Genomic DNA, 20,338 nt, shown 5'->3' on the forward strand with positions numbered 1-20,338 from the left:
ATTATATTGCAAGAGCATGAATTAGTTGCACAGGAACATGAAAAATGTAGTAAAAATACACCTCCTGCAACTCAAAGTGCTAATAGTAAGTTATCTCTATTATAGGCCCAGCAATTAATTGCAGGTGTGAGGTTTCCACAACTACTGAGTTCTAAAGTGGAAAATAAATGTGGTGTGACAGGTACAAAAGAGTCAGCTTTGATTTAAATCAGCATCTCTCTTTTGCCTGCACAGAGAAGATTTTACCCAAAGGGCATCTGACCTAGTTAATGGTATGGATTTCTTCTTCCAGAAATGGAACAAAGCATTATTAACGTTGGCCTGCTCAGCTTTAGTACATTCTAAAGGTCATTTCTATGGCAACTATTGAATAGTTTGGGATATCTGTTCAATGTGCATTGGTTGAGTCTACTCCAGAAACCTGGTGGAAGGGAAAGAACCAGAAGGATACAGTCATTCCTGGATACAAACTCTATAGAGTTCCTGGATACAATCTCTATAGAGACAGAGAAGGGAGTATTGGGGTGGGGGGTTGCTATGTACATCAAGGAGGGCATAGTGTCTATTAAACTATAAGCCATAACAAGGGCAGACTTGTCCACAGAATCCTTGTGGGTGACAATTCTGGGCCCCAAAGGTAATTTAGTATTGAGGACGTTCTATCGCCCCCCTGACCAAAAGGCTCAGGGTGATCTAGAGATGGAGAATGAAATCAGGGAAGCAGGCAAAAGTGATGAAGTAGTAATAATGGGAGACTTTAACTTTAAAAAAGGGAACTTTTCTAAAATGAGGAACCTGGTAAAAAGAAAGTAGAAAGGAACAGTTAGGAGGGTTAAATAGCTGTGAAAAGCTTGGGGGTTACTCGGGTTCTCAATACTAGAGGCTTAGCTAGATTGTATGCCACAGGTTATGAAAGGTAGTATAAAGTCCAAGAGGTCACTGCCATGGCTAATGGATAAGATGAAGGAAGCTACTAGAGAAAAAAAGGCTTCCTTCAGAAACTGGAAGACTTGCCCAAGGGAGGCAAATAAAAGCAAACATAAACTTGCACAATAGAAATGCAAGCAAGCAATTAGAGATACAAAAAAAGATTTTGAGGGACATATCGCTAAACACATCAAGACCAACAATAAGAAATTATTTAAGTACATTAGGAGCAGGAAACCAGCTAGGGAAGCGGTTGAACCATTGGATAACAATGGGAGTAAAGGAACACTAAGGGAGGATAAAACAATTGCTGAGAAACTAAATGAATTCTTCTCATCTGTCTTCACTGCTGAAGATATAAGGCAAATACCTTTTCCTGAACAGATGTTTTGGGGAGGGAAGAATGGGGAACGGGGGCAAAAAGTGGTAACAAGGCAGAAAGTTCTAGAACATCTAGACAAACTGCAAACTGCCAAGTCACCAGGACCGGATGCTATTCATCCTAGAGTTCTTTAAGAACTCAAATGGGAAATGGCTAAACTTCTGATGATGATATGTAACATGTGCCTTAGATCAGCCTCTGTACCAGAGGACTGGAGAATGGCCAGTGTAACGCCCATTTATAAAAGGTTTCCAGGAGGGACCCACAAAATTACAGGCCAGTTAGCTTAACATTTGTTCCAGGTAAACTGATGGAAAGCATTATTAAAGATAGAATTGGCAAGCACATAGAAAGGCAAGCCCTGCTAAGCAAACCTCATAGTCATGGGATAAGAGGACAGGTCCTCTTATGGGTTGAGAGCTGGCTGAAAAATAGGAAGCAGAGAGTAGGAATAAATGGTCAGTTCTTACAATGGAGGAAGGTCAGTAGTGGGGTCCCTCAGGGATCTGAGTAGGGACGTGCTTCTCAACCTATTCAACAATGATCTGGAGATGGGGGTAAACAGTGAAGTGGCCAAGTTTGCAGATGACACCAAATTATTTAGGGTGGTTAAAACAAAATCAGACTGTGAAGAGCTCCAAAAGGATCTCTCCAAACTGGAGGAGTGGGCATCAAAATGGCAAATGCTATTCAATGTGAGCAAGTGTAAAGTGATGCATATTGGGGCAAAAATTCCCAACTTCATATATACACTGATGGGATCTGTGCTGGCAGTGACAGACCAAGAAATGGATCTTGGGGTGGTAGTGGACAGCTCGATGAAAATTTTAACCCAGTGTGTGGCTGCTGTGAAAAAGTCAAATTCCATGCTGGCCATAATTACACAAGGAATAGAGAATAAAACTGCTGATATCATATTGCCCTTGAACAAATCTATGGTGAGACCACACTTGGAATACTGTGTACAGTTCTCGTCACCACACCTAAAAAAGGAAATTGCAATGCTTGAAGGTACAGAAAAGAGCAACCAACATGATTAGGGGACTAGAGCAACTGCCCTATGAGGAGCGGTTAAGACGCTTAGGGCTGTTTAGCTTGGAAAGAAGGCGGTTAAGGGGAGACATGATAGATGTCTATAAAATTATGCATGGTATGGAGAGAGTGAACATGGAGAAGCTTTTCTCCCTCATAATACCAGAATGCGGGGTCATCTGCTGAAGCTGGAGGCTGAGAGATTCAAAAGAGATCTAAGGAAGTATTTCTTCACACAACACATAGTTAAATTCTGGAACTCCCTGCCCCAGGATGTGTTGATGGCTGCCAACTTGGAAGGCTCTAAGAAGGGAGTGGATATGTTTGTGGAGGAGAGGGGTATTCATAGCTACTAGTCAAAATGGATCCTAGTACTAGTGGATGCATACATATTCTCTCCAGGATCAGAGGAGCATGCCTACTATATTAGGTGCTTTGGAACACAGGCAGGAAAATGCTGCTTCAGTTGTCTTGTTTGTGGGCTTCCTAGAGGCACCTTGTTGGCCACTGTGTGAACAGACTGCTGGACTTGATGGACCTTGGTCTGATCCAGCATGGCCTTTCTTATGTTCTTATCGTCTTCTAAATTAGCAGAGTCAAGACAGAGATTGCTAACCTGCAATCTCTGCTAACCTGCGTGTAACTTTTTCTACCTATAAAATTTTAATTAATGCTGATATTATGTCATTATTCACGTGGGGAGGGGAGATCCCTTTCCATTGATGAAAAAGAAAAGAGGGGGTCCCTTTGACCACCAAAAAGGGTATGCTGAAGATCATGGGACCTGCATGGATAACTGCCATGTGGAGTTGGGCTGTATAAACAGAGGAATTAGGAGAGATTGTGTGGGAAACCTGGCTAGATTCAACCCAGAGCTTGCAAGTTTAATGGCTTTTCATACCTATCACTGTGCTTCGGGAATAAAACACCCACATTGTGAGCTGATACTAAAAGTCAAGACAACATATTTAATACCATGTTACACAAAGGGACCCACAGAAATCACCTCTTACTACACATTAGAACACAGTCACTCCGAGAAGTAAATGGTAAAGCAAGTTTAGAGTAGATGCACATGATCGATTCTCTAGCACTTGTAGGTTCAGTTTAGAGGTATTCCCTCTTTCTATTGGCCTGCTCTAGGAGTTCCATGTTCAGACCTTATTTCCTAGGTACATGAGAGCCTGATGTGGATTGGGAGGATGGGGAGAGGCAGCTTACGCCTTCCCTACATGCCATTTTCATGACTTGGCACTGCCCCAAGTAGCCACTATTTGCTGCACTGGGGAAACCTATACGTATAGGTAGGATATCCATAAGTTTCCTCAGCAGGGCAAATAGCTGTTCCCTAGGGCTGCTTCAAATAAAGAAAATGGAATAGCATCCATGATACTAATCCAAATTGGGGGCCCAGATGCTTGGGAATTAAGTTCCAAGCACAGAACTCCCAGGTTGGCATGACTCAGGGCAAACTCATAAATGGATCCTCCAGTTAGGCCCTCATTTACACCTTCTTCACAGAACTGTCTATGAAAGAGCCAAGCATTCTCCCCCAAAAAAACAGTTGGACTTGTCTTCACATACTCCAGATATAAAGGAAGAGAGGAGGATGTCTCTTTAATAGCAGTCAAAAGGCATTTGGAAGCATCTTGGTACTACATACAGCAGCATTTTCTGCATGCGTCGCTTTTCAGGCCAACAGACCATGAGTGACAACTGTCCTACTTCACTGCAGCGTCCAAAGCAGCTACTAAATAGAAATGCTGAATGTGTATGCCTTAGTAAAAAAGCTGCCCTGCAGCATCCTTCAATGTCTCTTGTTGTTGCTGGAACAAACCCCTAGCAACATCCTTGGTCAGTCTGAACACAACCATGCCTTCTGCCTCGCATTCTTTCACCCTCATCAGTGGTATTTGCGCCAGCGATTCTGTTCTGTGGTTAGGGAAAGAAAACAAACAGAAGGGTGACACTTGTTATACACAGTGAAAGAATTATGGCATTTCAACTTTACTTAAGACCTCCCCCCATCTCTGCTGTCCAAATCTATTAAAAAGTATATAAATGAGACTTCATTGTCGCAGAACATATATATTAAGCAAAAGTCTTCCAAGAATTCATTCTGTTGTCTTTCCACATTTTGGGATGGGGACAGAGAGCAGTGTGGTCATTGTAGGCTCAGTATCAGCAGAATGAGGCCCCAGGGTCAACTGCAACCTCTTGAACCTCTCCTAACTTAAACAGGGATTAACCTAACAATTAAAAATTAAGAATCTTTATTCCAGAGTCGCAGATGTGTTTGCACAATTGCTTTCCTGAGGACCTCATGCCCCAAGTACTGGGAATGGAAAATCCTGAGAGCAGCATGCGCAAGGCCTTCGTCTTCTAGCACCCAAACACAATTTCTTGGGAGAAAAAGAGAAATGCCAGGGAGAAAGCCTTACTAATGTGTTTGTAGCTCCAAGCATAGCTGAGGACACAGTAGCCGAGCAGTAGCATAGAGATCCCAGCCACTCCACCCTTTTTCACATTGATGTATCGGTTGTAATATCCATTCCAGGCTGTTTAAGAAGAAAGATTGAAATGGTTTGTTTGTAAGCACGTGTGTTAAAAATCATTTATTTCATTTATGAGATTTCTCGACTGCTTTTCAGGCATATCAAAGTGGCATAGACAATCAGTAAATGTAACATTACAATAGCTGCAAGTAAAAGGCAAACCAGGACTGCTCAGTCAACCTTAATTGCTCGTCCAACTTACTGCTGCAGCAATAGAACCCTCGTCCATCTCTAGACAGGACTGAAAGACTACTCAGTCTCACCTCTGCATGTTGCTCTCAGCATGCCCCGGGGAAATGGCTTGCAAGTAGCCAGCCAAGCAGGCAAATCTCGAAGCTTTGCATCCATCAAGGACCTTTCTGCCAGCGGAACTAGGAGACAGAAATAGCTAGACTTTTGCTTCCAACACATTCACTTTTTTTTTGGCCCCACTAAATTTGCTTTCCTAAATCTTAAGTAAAGGTGGTGTAATTTACATGGCATCCTGAAAAAAAGTCACAAGCTCTACCTCTGAGTTTGGTTGAAAGACAGTGGGCTCCTCATGAAGAGTAGCCCACTTCCCTATGAAGTTGTATATAATGTATGAACTACATCCGATCTGCTGAATGGAAAAAGCTCTACTTCAAGCAGCCAACTGCCCTCCCCTACAAATTGCTCATGAGCAAGTTACAGGGTGCGGTGTTTCCTCACAAGCCAATCTACTGGCAGCAAGAAGAGCTCTCATCAGCCACAGGAAATCCAGTGGATCTGCTTATTGAAAAGAGCTCTGTTTTAAGTGGGCAGATGGAGCTCTGCCAGCCAGTGAACCTACTCAGGAGAAAACACCCCTGCCTACATTTGGACAGATTCAGCATGTCTATGATACAAACTTAAATTTGTTTTAATAGCCATTCTTTCTCCCAGGGAGCTCTGGTTTTAACAGTTCTCCGAGGGATCAGCACCCTCACCAAATTTCAGCTCAAGGATTCTTTGGAGGAAGCTAGAACTGTTCAACTGGTAAGAAAAGGATATAGCTTTATAAGGTATATAAGCCCACTGGTTTTAAAGAGTTAGAAGTGTGACTCCCAAACAATTAATGGAAGTGGGGGGGTAAAACACTTCTCTGAGATGCTCGTAGTGTCCCATGAGCAACACCTACAGGACTTTCAATGGGCCTGGAGAAAAATGTCTTCCTTTTAATAGAGACTTAATGTGCAGAAGTGGACACCGGAAGCTGCTCATAGAATGTAGGTAAATAACATCCAATTAAGCCCCTATTAAGGGAATGAGACATTTTTCTCCAGGCCCATTGGCAACCTTAAATACAAATGCAACAGAGACTCATCTTATACATATACTTGAACTAAAGGAATCAGAAAAATCAGTTGGTGGTGGCAAGGACCTACTGAAAAGGCTCCTGGGAATCCTGAGCTGAACAAGCAGTAATCCTGGGGTTATTTTAAAAATAAATTTATGGAGAGAAAGAAAGAGAAGCAGCCCTTGGCCATATGAGGATTTTGATACATGACTCTTATAAGCGTAGACCTGCTCTGGTAAATAAAAAGCCAAAATGTCTCAGAGAACAATCAGACTGCAGCAAAACTGTTCACTGCACACGCGCACACACTTGATCTTCCTACACACACTCCCAACAAACTGGCTCCTTGGGTAGCAGTACACAGTGTTCCCTCTTAGAAACCAGTGATTGAAAACAACCCATTTTTACCTTCATGAGGGAGAATGGTAACTTCGGTTTTTGAGATTCTGGTGTCCCACTGGTTCTGCTTCCTCGAAAATACGCTCTGATAATTAGGATACAGTTCTGGAAACCACTCCAGTCCCAAAGAACCTGGCGGTAAGCCTCTCTTGGGAGATGATGACCTTTGGGCAGCAGTCATTTCTAACATATGAACTGAGGGTGGTTTCAAAGATAACCCTGAGCTGTTGCCTCTGGTTATCCCAAAGGTCCCAGAATCTAAAGTAATATCCTTTTCTAAAGAAGTTAGGTAGCAGTTAGATATGTCATCATTACCTCTTATTTGAAGAGTTTCTGTAAATGTGAGGTAGGGATTCAATTTGGGATTGTGATAAACCAGAGACTCTTTATGAGAAATTACTGATGACTGATTTTCATCCATCATACTTTTTACTCCTGAAGCCAGCTGAACAGGAACATCAGCAACCGTTCTGTGGCTGTTCAGAAAACGGTCATCAGAATCTTTAAATGTACTCACAGCATTTCCTGTCTCTCCATTCAAAGTGTCCCCTTCAAGCTCAAGACCTAAAACTCTCTTTCTGTTCTCTTTTCCCGTGATAATTGGCTTCTCAGTGGCCAATGGGATCTCAGCACTGGCTGAGAATGATTCCACAGGCTGGTGTCCCATCTTGTTGTTGCCAATGGCACCTTTATTTAATGGGCTATTCTGAACAGAAGTATCACATCTCTTCCTCAGTACTCTCACATGATGATTATCAATCACTAGTTCTACTTTGTCATTAACTCCCTGAGGAATGGCTTGAAGATCATCCATGGAGGAATCCACCCATGCAGATACACTCTGCTTTGCAGATCCTTCCTTAGGTTGTCCCTGTTTTGCAGATGTCTCTTTAATTAGCTGTCCAGGATATTTGGAAGTGGATTTACCGGTCTGAGTCAATGGTTCTTGAATGATACCAGACACACTTTTCTCTTCATCAGAGGTAATTTTACTTCTGCTTTTCTGTACTCTGGGGGGCTTTTTTGAAAGCGTTGTTTTTGAAAGTACTATCTCTGCTTCCTGTGCATGTGCTAGGTCTTCTCCTGGGGCTCTTGGTGTGCCATTTTCTCTTTTCTGTGACTTTTCAGCGGAGTGTTTAATTCGCTGTTGTATATCTTCATCTGGCCTTGGTGTAAGCTGATTGCTGACAGGTGCTAATCCAGCCATTTCAATTGGTTCTACAGAATTTGATTTTACTTTGCCTTCATTCCTTATCAGCTTAGGTTTGATTTTCTTATTTTCTTTTTTGGAAGCCATTTCTGTACTTTTGATCTGCCCCTTCTTCTTAGTATTCAGACATTCAGGTGTGGCAGAATTACCAGTCACTGGGACAGAAGAAACTTCGCTGGAGTTGACAGCCGACAATGCATCTCCTGCCATCTTACAATGGGGCAAGTGGGATTTGAGACGCTTAAATGGCTTTTTACAGTAAGGACAGATTTCTACTACTGCAGAGATACTTGTCATTTTTCTGTCTGAAAAGAAAAATAAGACACCATGGAAATGGCAGATTTTGTTACAAAAAGAGCATCCATATGAGGAATGAGAACCACTGTAGGTTTATTGCAAACAGTGTTATTTAGTGGTTACAGTTTTGGATTAGAAGGAGGGAGGTGCAGATTCAAATCTGCAATTAGTTCTGAAGTTCCCTAGACAACCTCTCAGTCTAGCCTACCTCACAGGGAGGTGAGGATAAAACTGAAAAAAATGGGGGAAGGAAACATCCACAGGTACTAGATATCTTTTCAAAATTGTAGTCTTTGCACACAAGTGAGTGCTGCATCATGATAGTGGAGTTTTGTTGCTTTCCTAAAAAAGAAAAAAAATCACAAGGATCCATGCCTCGTTTGCACCATGGAACAACATAGTATTACTACTCTGAAGATGCCTGCCACAGTTGCTGGCGAAACGTCAGGAAAGAAAATTCCAAGACCACGGTTACACAGCCCGGATAACCTACAAGAACCAATGAACTCTGACCGTGAAAGCCTTCGACAATATATTGAAGCTTCGGGTCTGTGACTTCTACTATGAAGTCTGTGCAGGTGTGATCTGCATTTTGCTAGCAAGTTTTTGTGGCCTATCTGTAAAAATCATGAGGATTTGCACCTTACAGCACAAACCTGTGCACATTTACACTGGAGTAAGTCACACTGTGCTCTATAAGGCTTAATGTCAGGTAAGTGTGCATGTAACATTCATATTTTTGTGCCTTTAGTCAATATTACAGCTGGAAGGGAAGGTGGCATGGTTTAGCCTGATCTCGTCGTATCTTGGAAGCTAAACAGGGTTGGTACCTGGGAGACTTCCAAGGAAGACTCTGCAGAGGAAGGCAATGGCAAACGACCTTTGCTTCTCACTTGCCTTGAAAGCCCCTACCTGGGGTCGCCAATAATTGGCTGCAACTTGATGGCATTTTACACACATAGTATCACAGCTATGGTACCCGGAAGTTGTGAGGACACTTGAAAGATAAAAACGGATGAGAGATTTTTCAAAGTACAACAATTCTAGCTCAGCTCTGCATTAAAAGTGTGCATCTTCCCCAGTTATAAGATACTACTGAAGACTATCAAATGTGGATGCTTTGCAGGGTTGCCAACCTCCAAGTACGGCCTGGAGATCTGGAATTACAAATAATCTCCAGTCGGGGTGTCCATCCCACAGGTGGGGCCTGGAGTTCTTTCAGAATTACAACTGCTTTCCAGGCTACACTGGTAGGGTTGCCAGCTCTGGGTTGGGGAATGCCTGGAGGTTTTGCGGGTGGAGCCCAGGGAAAGTGGTGTTTTGGGAGGGGAGGGACCTCACTGGAGCATAATGCCATAGAGATTTTGGGGGCAGAGCCTGAAGAGGGCGGGGTTCGGGGAGGGACTTCAATGCCATAGAGTTCAATTGCCAAAGCGGCCATTTTTCTCCAGGTGATCTGATCTCTATCGGCTGGCGATCAGTTGAATTAGCAGATCTCCTGCTACTACCTGGCAGTTGGCAACCCTACATAGAGTCCACCTTCCAAAGCAGCAATTTTCTCTAGGGAAAGTGATCTCTGCAACCTGGAGACCAGTTGTAATTCTGGGCGATCGCCCATCACCTGGACACTGGCAACTCTAGCACAGAGATCAGTTTCTCTGGAGAAAATTTGCCGCTTTGGAGGCTGGAGGCTATGGTATTACACCTCACTGAGGTTCTTCCCCTCTCCGAACCCTGCTCTCCCCATTCTCCATCCCCAAAATCCCCAGGCGTTTCCCAACACAAACTTCGCAACCGTTAATTGGGAACCTGTCTGAATTGCTCTTGGAAACCATCTGCAAAGATAACCCATACTATAGGCAAGACAATTCACAGTGGGAGCCATGTTAGGCTGTCTGCAGTAGTAGAAAAGGGCAAGAGTCCAGTGGCACCTTAAAGACTAACAAGAATATTTTCTGGTAGGGTATGAGCTTTCGTGAGCCTGCGGCTCACGAAAGCTCATACCCTACCAGAAAATATTCTTGTTAGTCTTTAAGGTGCTACTGGACTCTTGTCTGAAGAAGTGAACTGTGGCTCCTGAAAGCTCACACCCTACCAGAAAATATTCTTGTTAGTCTTTAAGGTGCTACTGGACTCTTGTCTGAAGAAGTGAGCTGTGGCTCCCGAAAGCTCACACCCTACCAGAAAATATTCTTGTTAGTCTTTAAAGTGCTACTGGACTCTTGTCTGAAGAAGTGAGCTGTGGCTCATGAAAGCTCATACCCTGCCAGAAAATATTTTTGTTAGTCTTTAAGGTGCTACTGGACTCTTTTGTGAAGAAGTGAGCTGTGGCTCCCGAAAGCTCATACCCTACCAGAAAATATTTTTGTTAGTCTTTAAGGTGCTACTGGACTCTTGTCTGAAGAAGTGAGCTGTGGCTCCCGAAAGCTCACACCCTACCAGAAAATATTCTTGTTAGTCTTTAAGGTGCCACTGGACTCTTGTCTGAAGAAGTGAGCTGTGGCTCCCGAAAGCTCACACCCTACCAGAAAATATTCTTGTTCGTCTTTAAGGTGCCACTGGACTCTTGTCTGAAGAAGTGAGCTGTGGCTCCCGAAAGCTCATACCCTACCAGAAAATATTCTTGTTCGTCTTTAAGGTGCCACTGGACTCTTGTCTGAAGAAGTGAACTGTGGCTCCCGAAAGCTCACACCCTGCCAGAAAATATTTTTGTTAGTCTTTAAGGTGCTACTGGACTCTTTTCTGAAGAAGTGAGCTGTGGCTCCCGAAAGCTCACACCCTACCAGAAAATATTCTTGTTAGTCTTTAAGGTGCCACTGGACTCTTGTCTGAAGAAGTGAGCTGTGGCTCCCGAAAGCTCACACCCTACCAGAAAATATTCTTGTTAGTCTTTAAGGTGCCACTGGACTCTTGTCTGAAGAAGTGAGCTGTGGCTCCCGAAAGCTCACACCCTACCAGAAAATATTCTTGTTCGTCTTTAAGGTGCCACTGGACTCTTGTCTGAAGAAGTGAGCTGTGGCTCCCGAAAGCTCATACCCTACCAGAAAATATTCTTGTTCGTCTTTAAGGTGCCACTGGACTCTTGTCTGAAGAAGTGAACTGTGGCTCCCGAAAGCTCACACCCTGCCAGAAAATATTTTTGTTAGTCTTTAAGGTGCTACTGGACTCTTTTCTGAAGAAGTGAGCTGTGGCTCCCGAAAGCTCACACCCTACCAGAAAATATTCTTGTTAGTCTTTAAGGTGCCACTGGACTCTTGTCTGAAGAAGTGAGCTGTGGCTCCCGAAAGCTCATACCCTACCAGAAAATATTCTTGTTAGTCTTTAAGGTGCCACTGGACTCTTGTCTGAAGAAGTGAGCTGTGGCTCCCGAAAGCTCACACCCTACCAGAAAATATTCTTGTTCGTCTTTAAGGTGCCACTGGACTCTTGTCTGAAGAAGTGAGCTGTGGCTCCCGAAAGCTCACACCCTACCAGAAAATATTCTTGTTCGTCTTTAAGGTGCCACTGGACTCTTGCCCTTTTCTACTACTATAGGCAAGACAGATTACAAGAAATTTTTGTCCCATTCCTAGAGGGGGGGGGGAACCCTTCCATCCAAGGGTGGCTGATAGGGGAGATGAGAGGAGTTGCTTAGTGATTGGTTTCTGCCTTCCCACGAAAATCCTGACTCGCTACAACGAGGCTGGTGGAAACTCCACCCCGCCCATCCTTCTCCCCGTACCTTGATTAGCAGCTAAAAGTCTAACGCTACAATTGCAGCAACCGCACTTCTTTTCATTATGGGCATAACATGCCTCGACTGTCGCTATAAGGCTGTATTTAGTCCGTTTCAGCCCCACAACAATCGAAAGTGGATGTAAGATTTTTTTTAAAAAAAAAAAATAAAAATAAATCGGGAACTGCTCCGCACGGCCCCTGCAAAGCATCGTTTATCACATGGTCTCATTCTGTGTGTCATGGAAGAAGTGTGACGCAGCAAATCGGGAAGAAAAGCGTGCAAGCAACCGAATGTCCTTTTCCCTTGTGGATGCTGACATGAGAGTTTTTCGTCTAGGACAAAACGGACTACAAAAGATTATTTTACAAGGAAAAAAAATAAATCAACACGACGTTGTAAAGCTACCTACAGGATACGGGTGTGCGCGCATGCGAACCTCGCTTTAAGACTGACGGCGCCTTGGTCTGCAATCCGGATTTGCTGGTTGCTTTTGACACCATGCCGTGCTTCGGTAGAATCGTGCAATCATAGAGTCGGAGGGGGCCATCTAGCAGCAACCAGAGCGACAGCTCATAGAAGCTGGGGTGGAAACCCGGAAGTTCATCGTTGCAGACATTTGGCAGCGAAGTAACACCCCCCTCCCCACCCCGGGAGTGGCATTTGTGAAGCAAATGTGAGTGTTTTTGAGCTGTTAAAAAACAAACAAACAAAAAAAAACCCCAAAAAAATCTCTCCGCGCTTCTTGGACTAGGAGAGAAATATTCTGAGTCCCGTGCTTCTAAGCGGAGGTGGTGGGAGGGGAGTTAGAGGAATGCACTAGCACTGCGGGAAAAAGAGATCGAGAAGGAGAAAGAGGTTTGTGGAGACTCTGTAAATGCTTCACAGTGGGCAGCCGTGTCTGCAGTAGTAGAAAAGGGCAAGAGTCCAGTCGCACCTTAAAGACTTAACAAAAATACTTTTGGAAATCTTTCCCATTCATTCATAGATCGACTCACACCCGCTGAATTAATTCCCAGTGGGTAGCCGTGTTAGTCTGTCTGCAGTAGGAGAAAAGGGCAAGAGTCCAGTCGCACCTTAAAGACTAACAAAAATACTTTTGGAAATCTTTCCCATTCATTCATAGATCGACTCACACCCGCTGAATTAATTCCCAGTGGGTAGCCGTGCTAGTCTGTCTGCAGTAGCAGAAAAGAGCAAGAGCCAGAAAATATTTTTGTTAGTCTTTAAGGTGCGACTGGACTCTTGCTCTTTTCTACTTCTGTAAATCCTTGTATTGCAGATTGGAGGCGGGGGCTGAGGTGGATGATTACTGACCCCCTTGTAATATAGCTTCCATTGCACAGAAAGGCTGTTTCAGTGGCCTGCGGGAACCCAGCCATGTCACCCACCGCTGATATCACGTGGGGCGTTGCGATGAAGGTTGACCATGGCCACCCTGGGCCATGATCACATTTCAGATGGCGACCATTGATAGGCAGCCGGCACACGCTGACAGCGGTTTACAACAACCGGCTAATGACAAAAGACTTGAAGAAGCAAAGCACCTCGACTAGGAAATCAATGCCAGTTGAGTGCAGTGGGGGCTTGCGACTGTGGCCACGCGGCCCGCTTTTGCAATTGACTCCCAAGTCAGCCTGCACGAGATTAGTCCGGTTCTTGGATGGCTATTACGTCAACGCGCCTCTGACCTTCACGCATGCGCACACCCAGTGAGAGGCGACCAATGGGCCCGCTTCTCCGACTGTAGTCACAGTGCGCCTGCGTAGCAGGGAGCCCAAGCGCGCGTGCGTCCGAGGCGGCCCAACAAGACTGGGAGGGGAGGGATGCGCCTGCGCGAGAGGGTCCCACACCGGAAGCGGCGACTGAGGAAAGGGGGAGGAATTGTTTGGGAGCGCAAGCGCGAGGCCTGCTGTCCTCACGGCTTTCGGTCTGAGACAGCCGGCTTGACGAGGCCATGAGTTGCCGGGGAGCGCTGGCGAGCGAGCGGGGAGCAAGACAGAGGTAAGGGGGGTGGGGGAGGAATACGGTGGCCGAGCGAAGGACGCTTCGAACGTAAGGCGCGGGGTGGGAGGGGCGAGTGGCCTGCAGGTCTGGAAGGAGAGGCAGGTTGGTGGTGGTGGTGGTGGTGGGGGTGGGGAGGCAACCTGGGGGTCTGGCGGGTCAGAGAAGGGTGCTCATAACCACAAACAGGAGACCTTGTGGTGCCTTAAACTCGATTTTTATTCTAGTTGATGCTTCGATGGAGAGGCAGCGTGGTGTAGTGGTGGAGCAGCTGCTTGGCATGCAGAAGGTCCCAGGTTCAGTCCTTGGCATCTCCAGTTACAGCAGTGGTTCCCAGCCTTTTTTTGGACCAGGGACCACTAGGACATTTTTGTTCGGTGCAGGGAACCCAAGATTCGAAATTTTTTTGTAGAGAATTTGAAAATAAGCTTTAATCATAACTGTTAGTTAAACATTAAGCTTAGAATAATATTTGAATATATATATTTTATAATAACTTTTAATTGAAAATATTAATTTATTATGGGTTTATATTATGGCCGGACCTGCTGAGCTTTAGCAAGTATGCTGCGTCGTGTGCCTTGCACGCCTACTTTGCCAGACGTGTTTCCTCTGTTTTAATTTTTACATGTCCTGTGCTGCCTCTCCACACACACCCATGAAATTTAGAATAATAAGTACTTAAGTAGCGTTAATTATAAGTACCGTTCTGAGCGGTTCACATTCAGTATCTCAAATGCCCCATTACAACAGCCTTGTAAATCAGGCCAATGTTATCCCATTGTACATAAAAGACTAAGCTCCAAACAGAGAGCCAGTGTAGAGTAGGAGCTAAGAGTGTTGAATTAAGATCTGGGAGACCCAGGTTTGTATCCCCACCCTGCCATGGAAGCTCACTGGGTGATTTCAGACCTGGCCTTTACTGTCAACCTAGCCTACCTCACAGTTGTTATGAATGAAGGACAGAAAGCTCTATGATGTCCAGATCTCCTCGGAGGAAGGTGGTGTAAAAGCTTACTAGATAAATACAGATAGCCTGATGGCTGAAGTAAGGTTTAAACTGGAGATTCGCTTCCATGGATCAGAAAGGGTTTCAACACAATAATTGTGCAGCATTTCAGCTCTGTATACCAGGTCCAGTTATTCATATCCTGTTGTTGAGTGCTCTTTCCCTTCCTCTTTAAAAACCTGGCAGTTCACTTCCAACCACCATTTAATTCTTTGTACCTCACTATTCCCAGGAGACTTGTAATATATTGCTTTAAGCCTATGGTAGGACTTTGCCACTACCACTAGTATAGGTTTTACACATGGCATTGTAATAAGACTTATAAGGTTTATTCAATATTGTTGTAATACTGTTAATAAAGAAAATGTTTTAGTTGGCCCTTTTCATTTACAAAATGATGCCATGTAATATTATCCCCATACCTTCTGGTGTAGCAGTGAAGTCATAAAAGCATGGGACAATGTATCCAAAAACTGAAACATCAGGTAACTGGAGATTATTCAAACAGGTGTTTAACTTTTTCGTAGAGTTTAGACCAATAATTTTAGTATGGAATGGCACTTATTATTTTGCGGTCAAGTCACATCTGACTTATGGCAACTCCTGATGGGGTTTTCAAGGCAAGAGATATTCAGATGTTGCCTGCCTCTACATCACAATCCTGGTATTCCTTGGAAGTCTCCCATCAAAATACTTGTCAGGGTCGACTCTGCTTAGCTTCTGAAATCAGGCTAGCCTGGGCTATCTAGGTCAGGACACTTCTTAATTAGAAGCCGACAAAACAATATACAGAACAGGTATAAGGTGAAGGTTATTTTTGTTTTCTTGATGCCAGGGACAAGCCTGTCAGACAAAGTGAGGATATCTATGCTGCCCAGGGTGTGTTTATTCAAAAATAAAACACTCTCCCAGAAAAGTTCTTTTTTTAGTTTGAAACTAAAATAAACTTAACATCTACAAACTTGGCTGGTTTTTAACTTCTGACGCAGTTGGAGAAGTAAAATAAATAGCTTTCTGATCTGTTTGAAGGACATGAGTGTGAAAAATGCAATTGCTTATCTTTAATATAGCCAGATGTCTTTTGGAACACTGTTTTATTTTTAGAAATGGCTGAGACTTAGAGTACTCTTAGGCATTGCATTCAGACCCTTGGACAGTCTAAAAGAGATTTGCTGCGCTAATTTGAAGATGGTTTACTTTAAGGGGATTTCCTTCATCTGTTTCATTAAGGAATGGAAGTTGAGAGATGTAAGAGGAGCTCTCTTATTAGGCAGAAGATGGAGCAGGTTCTTTTGATGTTTTCTTTTCAGTTTCACATCTGAATTCTTTCTTAGTAGTGGGCAAATGAAGGAGAAACAACTGTTACGCAAGTTAGAAGCAATATTTACAATGTGTGCGTTAAGTCAGCATACTTTAACAAAAATACAAGTAGCATCTCTTACTGCTCCACTGAAATCGGTCCCTGGGCACAGTCTGCCACAGTAAGGGTGTTTCCTTTTCACACATGTACAGACTTAAGCAAATGACACATGGGTAAATTATGGAATCTTTTGTCTGTGTCTACACAGCTGTCAGTTCTGATGGAGTAAATCTTTGGGGTAGGGAGAAGGTGGAGGTGCGACAGCATACTTAATAAGCAAGTAATGTTATTAACCAGACTGATGCATCAGGACATCAGTGTAAAAATGCATGAAACTAATTGCAGTCCTGTCAATAATAGCAACTGAAAACCAAATTACTAATTGAAACTAGGGAGCATTTTTCCCAGAGACAGAGTTAAACCTGGGGGGGAGCAGAGGAGGAAGCCAGCTGTCAGTGAAAAACAGGACAGCTGGAAACAACAGGCAGGGGAGAAGAAAGTGCATAATACGTTTCTTGATCTTGAAGAGGGTCCTAGTGTGTTCATATTGGTGTGGAAGATGGTTTGGAAGACCATCTACAAAATTGGGGCACATGCCCAGCACCTCTTATGAATCTGATTTTACCTTTGCTTCAGTAGTGATGCCTGGCCATTGGTCAGCTTGGGTGTAAATCTAGCTGTTGTGAACCTGTTGGACCAAAGGTATAAACATGGGCTGCCCATTCGTGGATTTAGGTGCAAGTGATGACCTGAGACCATGTTGGTGTGGGGTTCAAGATCCAGGCTGTGACTGGCCAACTGGGATAACCTATGAAAAAAGGAGTACCTGAATATTAATGAGATGCCCAACCAGGGCAGGTGTTAGGTTTTAGCTTAATGGCTTGGTGGTTCCCAGAATATGGGCAAATGGCCCTTTTGGGCAGAGGATTGTTATGTCCAGAATGGCCATTGCGAGTGAGATACAAAAGGTCATTGCGGTGGATGGAAAGTGCCATCATGTCTTATCTGACATATGGTGACCCCATAGGATTTTCAAGGCAAGAGATGAAGGTGACTCAGATTTATTAATACGGTAAAGCTATTAAAATATTCATATCGATTACAAAGTAGAATTAAAAGATACAGTATCTAAAACTATAGGATATATAATTCTTAAATAGATAAATTAGCTAAAAACCTCAGATTAAAATAACATTCTCCATTTTAGGTTAGATTGCCAAGCCCCTGCTTTATCTGACTAATCTTGTATATTGTAGCACAGAATTAAGCTACTTGTTTCATCGTCTGGGCTGACCCTTCCCATAGGAGATTCCTCAGCCTCCCTTCCTCAGAGCTGTCCTTTGTTAGATTAGGGAGAGGGGAAATTAGCCTAAGTCTTGCTTCCTCATAAAAAGAGCATCTGAAGAAAACGTGCGCAATAGACTCGACTTCACCCGACACTCCCATTCTAAACTAGATAATCTTTTGAATCTGGCTTCTAGAATTGCTGAAGGTAGGGCAGCACTTCTGGCCAATGAAAAAGCCCTTCTTCGTTTGTTTGTTTCCAAGAATGCCAGGTATTCTGCAGGCGCTAACACATATCTGTTGCTGATTGGGGCCAAAAACGCCGGAGAGCTCACAAGCTCATTTTGGTGCTCAATATCAAAGAGATTCTGCCTAACTAATTGCTTTGGTTGGTCACCGTTGTGCTCTAACAGAAAGTGACTCTCCTCTGTCTGTTACCACCATCTGGATTTAAAATCATCACCAACGAGTAATGGCAGAAGGCCTTCAGTTGCCCCCAGCACTTTCAGCCAGAGATAAATGGAGGAGAGACCAATCCTAGCTTCCATCTTTAACATCCTGGTCTCCAAACGTACCCAGGAATTCGATACACATGATGGTACTTGGAGTATTGCTCTGATAAATTTAGCTTGGACCCGTTCCAGTGGGGGATAACTGGACATAGAGGAACAAGGCAAGAGATGAACCGAGGTGGTTTGCCATTTCCGGCCTCTGTAAAGCAACCCTGGGCTTCCTTGGTGGTCTCCCATCCAACCAGGGCTGACCCCTTCCGAGATTTGACAAGATCAGGCTAGCCTGGCCATCCAGGTCAGGATGGGTCATTGTATATGAGGCAAAAGGTGTGTGGAACTCAAGGGACTATCTGAGGAAACCTGTGTTAATGTCTTCCTGCTGCCCTTGAGGTGTCAAATGGCCTTTTCTGCCAAGGATCCTGTTTTCCACTTGGTGCTTGTAATCCTTGTGTTGTAAAACAAATGGGATGTTTTTAGTTTCTCTTCTAGTATTGACTAACCAGAGCTTTGTTGGAGTCTTGCATCCTGCTATCTGTTCAGATTAAAGTCCTTGAGTTGAGATTCTGTCAGTTTGAAGGAAAGATATTTTCTGGGGTGCTTTTCCACATTGCCAGCTTCCATATAGGTTTACAAGCTATACTAACATCTCAATTATTTTTTTGCAGGAAAAGAAGGCGAAATGGTGCAGAGGAGGATGGACATATCCCTCAAACAAAACGCAGTAGCCAAAATACTATTTTTCAGGACTCCTGGGATACTGAGGTAAGGCTGCAATCCAGTTCAGTGCTCAGCTGGTATTGGTTTGGGAATTTTGTATAATAATGAGTACATAGGGAGCAGTTAATTCAGTCTTATGAAAATAAATTCTGAAAGATGTTTGCTTGAAACATTTACTTTCTATTCCTTACCCAAATAGTTCTTGTAGTAACTCATAATTGAACTTAAATCCAGATCACAATAAGAAATCACTAAAACAAAATGAATATTATCTACAAAATAAGAAGTTGTCACCATCTTCATACATCTGGTTACTAATAGTTGATGGAATAGGCCACTTCCCACAACAACAGCATTTTTATGGAAGGGTAAAGGCAGGACAGGGCTACAAAACTGCCATCTATTTATCTTGATACATGACATCCCAGAACTTGATAGCTACATGTTAACTGGTAAACACTTCATAATATGTACATAATTATTGTTCTGCAATTCTCCTTGAAACGTAGAATGCATTGGTGTGGACATTAAGCAGATGGGCAGAACTTGAAACAGCTGCTATAGATTAGAATTTTGTTATCAGTTTGTATTTTTTGGTAATGTTCTTACTAAATCTAGGCAACTGAGTGTCAAGACTCAACAAAAGATCTGGAATTTATTATGGAATGGAATTCTGTCCTCTTGAGAAATGCATCCTGTGGGTTTTTAGTACAGTTGGATAATATAGCAACTGCAAGTTGATTTTTCCCTCCCAGTACATGTTTACAATGGAACGTGTGACTTGTCAGTTATTGGATATATGTGAGAGGAGCAGGCTAATTGGTTTCTCCTGTGAATCTTTTGTTCCACAGTCCTCCAGCAGTGAGAGTGGCTGCAGCAGTAGCTGCAGCAGTAGCAGCATAAGCAGTCCCGACAGAGGTAGTGGGCCAGAAACAAGCCTCCTTCAGATCATGCCAGGATCAAGTCCTGTGACCCCTCCGCAGTCTGTCCATGAGCAATCTGCACTATGCCAGGGTCCTTACTTTCACATCAACCAGATCCTGAAGGAAGCACACTTCCACAGCTTACAGAGCAGGGGCCGTCCGGCAACATGATGAGCCCAGCAGTCCCCTGCCTTCTGTGAAGGGGGACAGCACTGTGTGATGGGATATTTCAACTTAAAAGTTTGTTAAAATTGCACAAAATGCCTGTTGCCTTCTCAGTCTGTATTTGGAATAACAGGTTAACAGGCTATTGTTTACTTGTGGTTGCTGCACTATTGCAATGCAAAAGGGGCTTTGGAGCAATTTTTATAGGATTCTTTGGATGGGGGAAGGGTGGATTTCCTTGACATCAAGATGTCTGATAATCCACCTGTGTATTATAGGAGTGCATAATTAGTCCAGTCTGACTTCTTAATCTGTTAATTAGTAACTGATGCTTTATGTAAAACCTTTCAAACATTTGTGTTCAGTTTTATAAGTCTTTTTTAATTTCAATAAATAGTGAATATGTTTTTATGGTAAATTAATCTTTTTAAAGAATGAGAGTATATTAAGGCTGTTAGAAACATTAGTAACCTTTTTGAAGGCCAGAAGCTGTAGACAAAGAGGTAGCTATACTGAAACCAGAATAGAAATGTAACTGCTTTATTTCTTT

General features: G+C 43.5%; 2 protein-coding genes across 2 annotated transcripts; one reads left to right on the forward strand and one right to left on the reverse strand.

The window, feature by feature from the left end:
- Nucleotides 1-4,209: 4,209 nt before the first annotated feature.
- C1H17orf80 (chromosome 1 C17orf80 homolog) lies at nt 4,210-8,211 on the reverse strand. The gene is made up of 5 exons (XM_056848729.1): nt 6,602-8,211; nt 5,532-5,540; nt 5,160-5,267; nt 4,783-4,899; nt 4,210-4,273 (listed from the first exon to the last, which is right to left on the reverse strand). Exons 1-5 carry the CDS (start codon nt 8,097-8,099, stop codon nt 4,245-4,247), a joined length of 1,761 nt encoding a protein of 586 aa, XP_056704707.1. The 5' UTR covers nt 8,100-8,211; the 3' UTR covers nt 4,210-4,244.
- A 5,472-nt stretch (nt 8,212-13,683) lies between these two features.
- On the forward strand, nt 13,684-20,199 carry FAM104A (family with sequence similarity 104 member A). Its single transcript, XM_056858233.1, has 3 exons — nt 13,684-13,818; nt 18,649-18,745; nt 19,552-20,199. Exons 1-3 carry the CDS (start codon nt 13,772-13,774, stop codon nt 19,792-19,794), a joined length of 387 nt encoding a protein of 128 aa, XP_056714211.1. The 5' UTR covers nt 13,684-13,771; the 3' UTR covers nt 19,795-20,199.
- Nucleotides 20,200-20,338: the final 139 nt, after the last annotated feature.

Source organism: Euleptes europaea, chromosome 1 (genome assembly GCF_029931775.1).
Source record: "Euleptes europaea isolate rEulEur1 chromosome 1, rEulEur1.hap1, whole genome shotgun sequence".
Lineage (NCBI taxonomy): Eukaryota > Metazoa > Chordata > Lepidosauria > Squamata > Sphaerodactylidae > Euleptes > Euleptes europaea.

Coding starts and splice junctions, on each gene's coding strand:
- FAM104A (XM_056858233.1), top strand. CDS start 13,772: ATGAGTTGCCGGGGAGCGCTGGCGAGCGAGCGGGGAGCAAGACAGAG. Junction 13,819..18,648: donor GAGCGGGGAGCAAGACAGAG/GTAAGGGGGGTG, acceptor ATTTTTTTGCAG/GAAAAGAAGGCGAAATGGTG. Junction 18,746..19,551: donor AGGACTCCTGGGATACTGAG/GTAAGGCTGCAA, acceptor TTTGTTCCACAG/TCCTCCAGCAGTGAGAGTGG.
- C1H17orf80 (XM_056848729.1), bottom strand. CDS start 8,099: ATGACAAGTATCTCTGCAGTAGTAGAAATCTGTCCTTACTGTAAAAAG. Junction 4,900..5,159: donor GCTGAGAGCAACATGCAGAG/GTGAGACTGAGT, acceptor CTTCTTAAACAG/CCTGGAATGGATATTACAAC. Junction 4,274..4,782: donor TTGGAGCTACAAACACATTA/GTAAGGCTTTCT, acceptor CCCTAACCACAG/AACAGAATCGCTGGCGCAAA.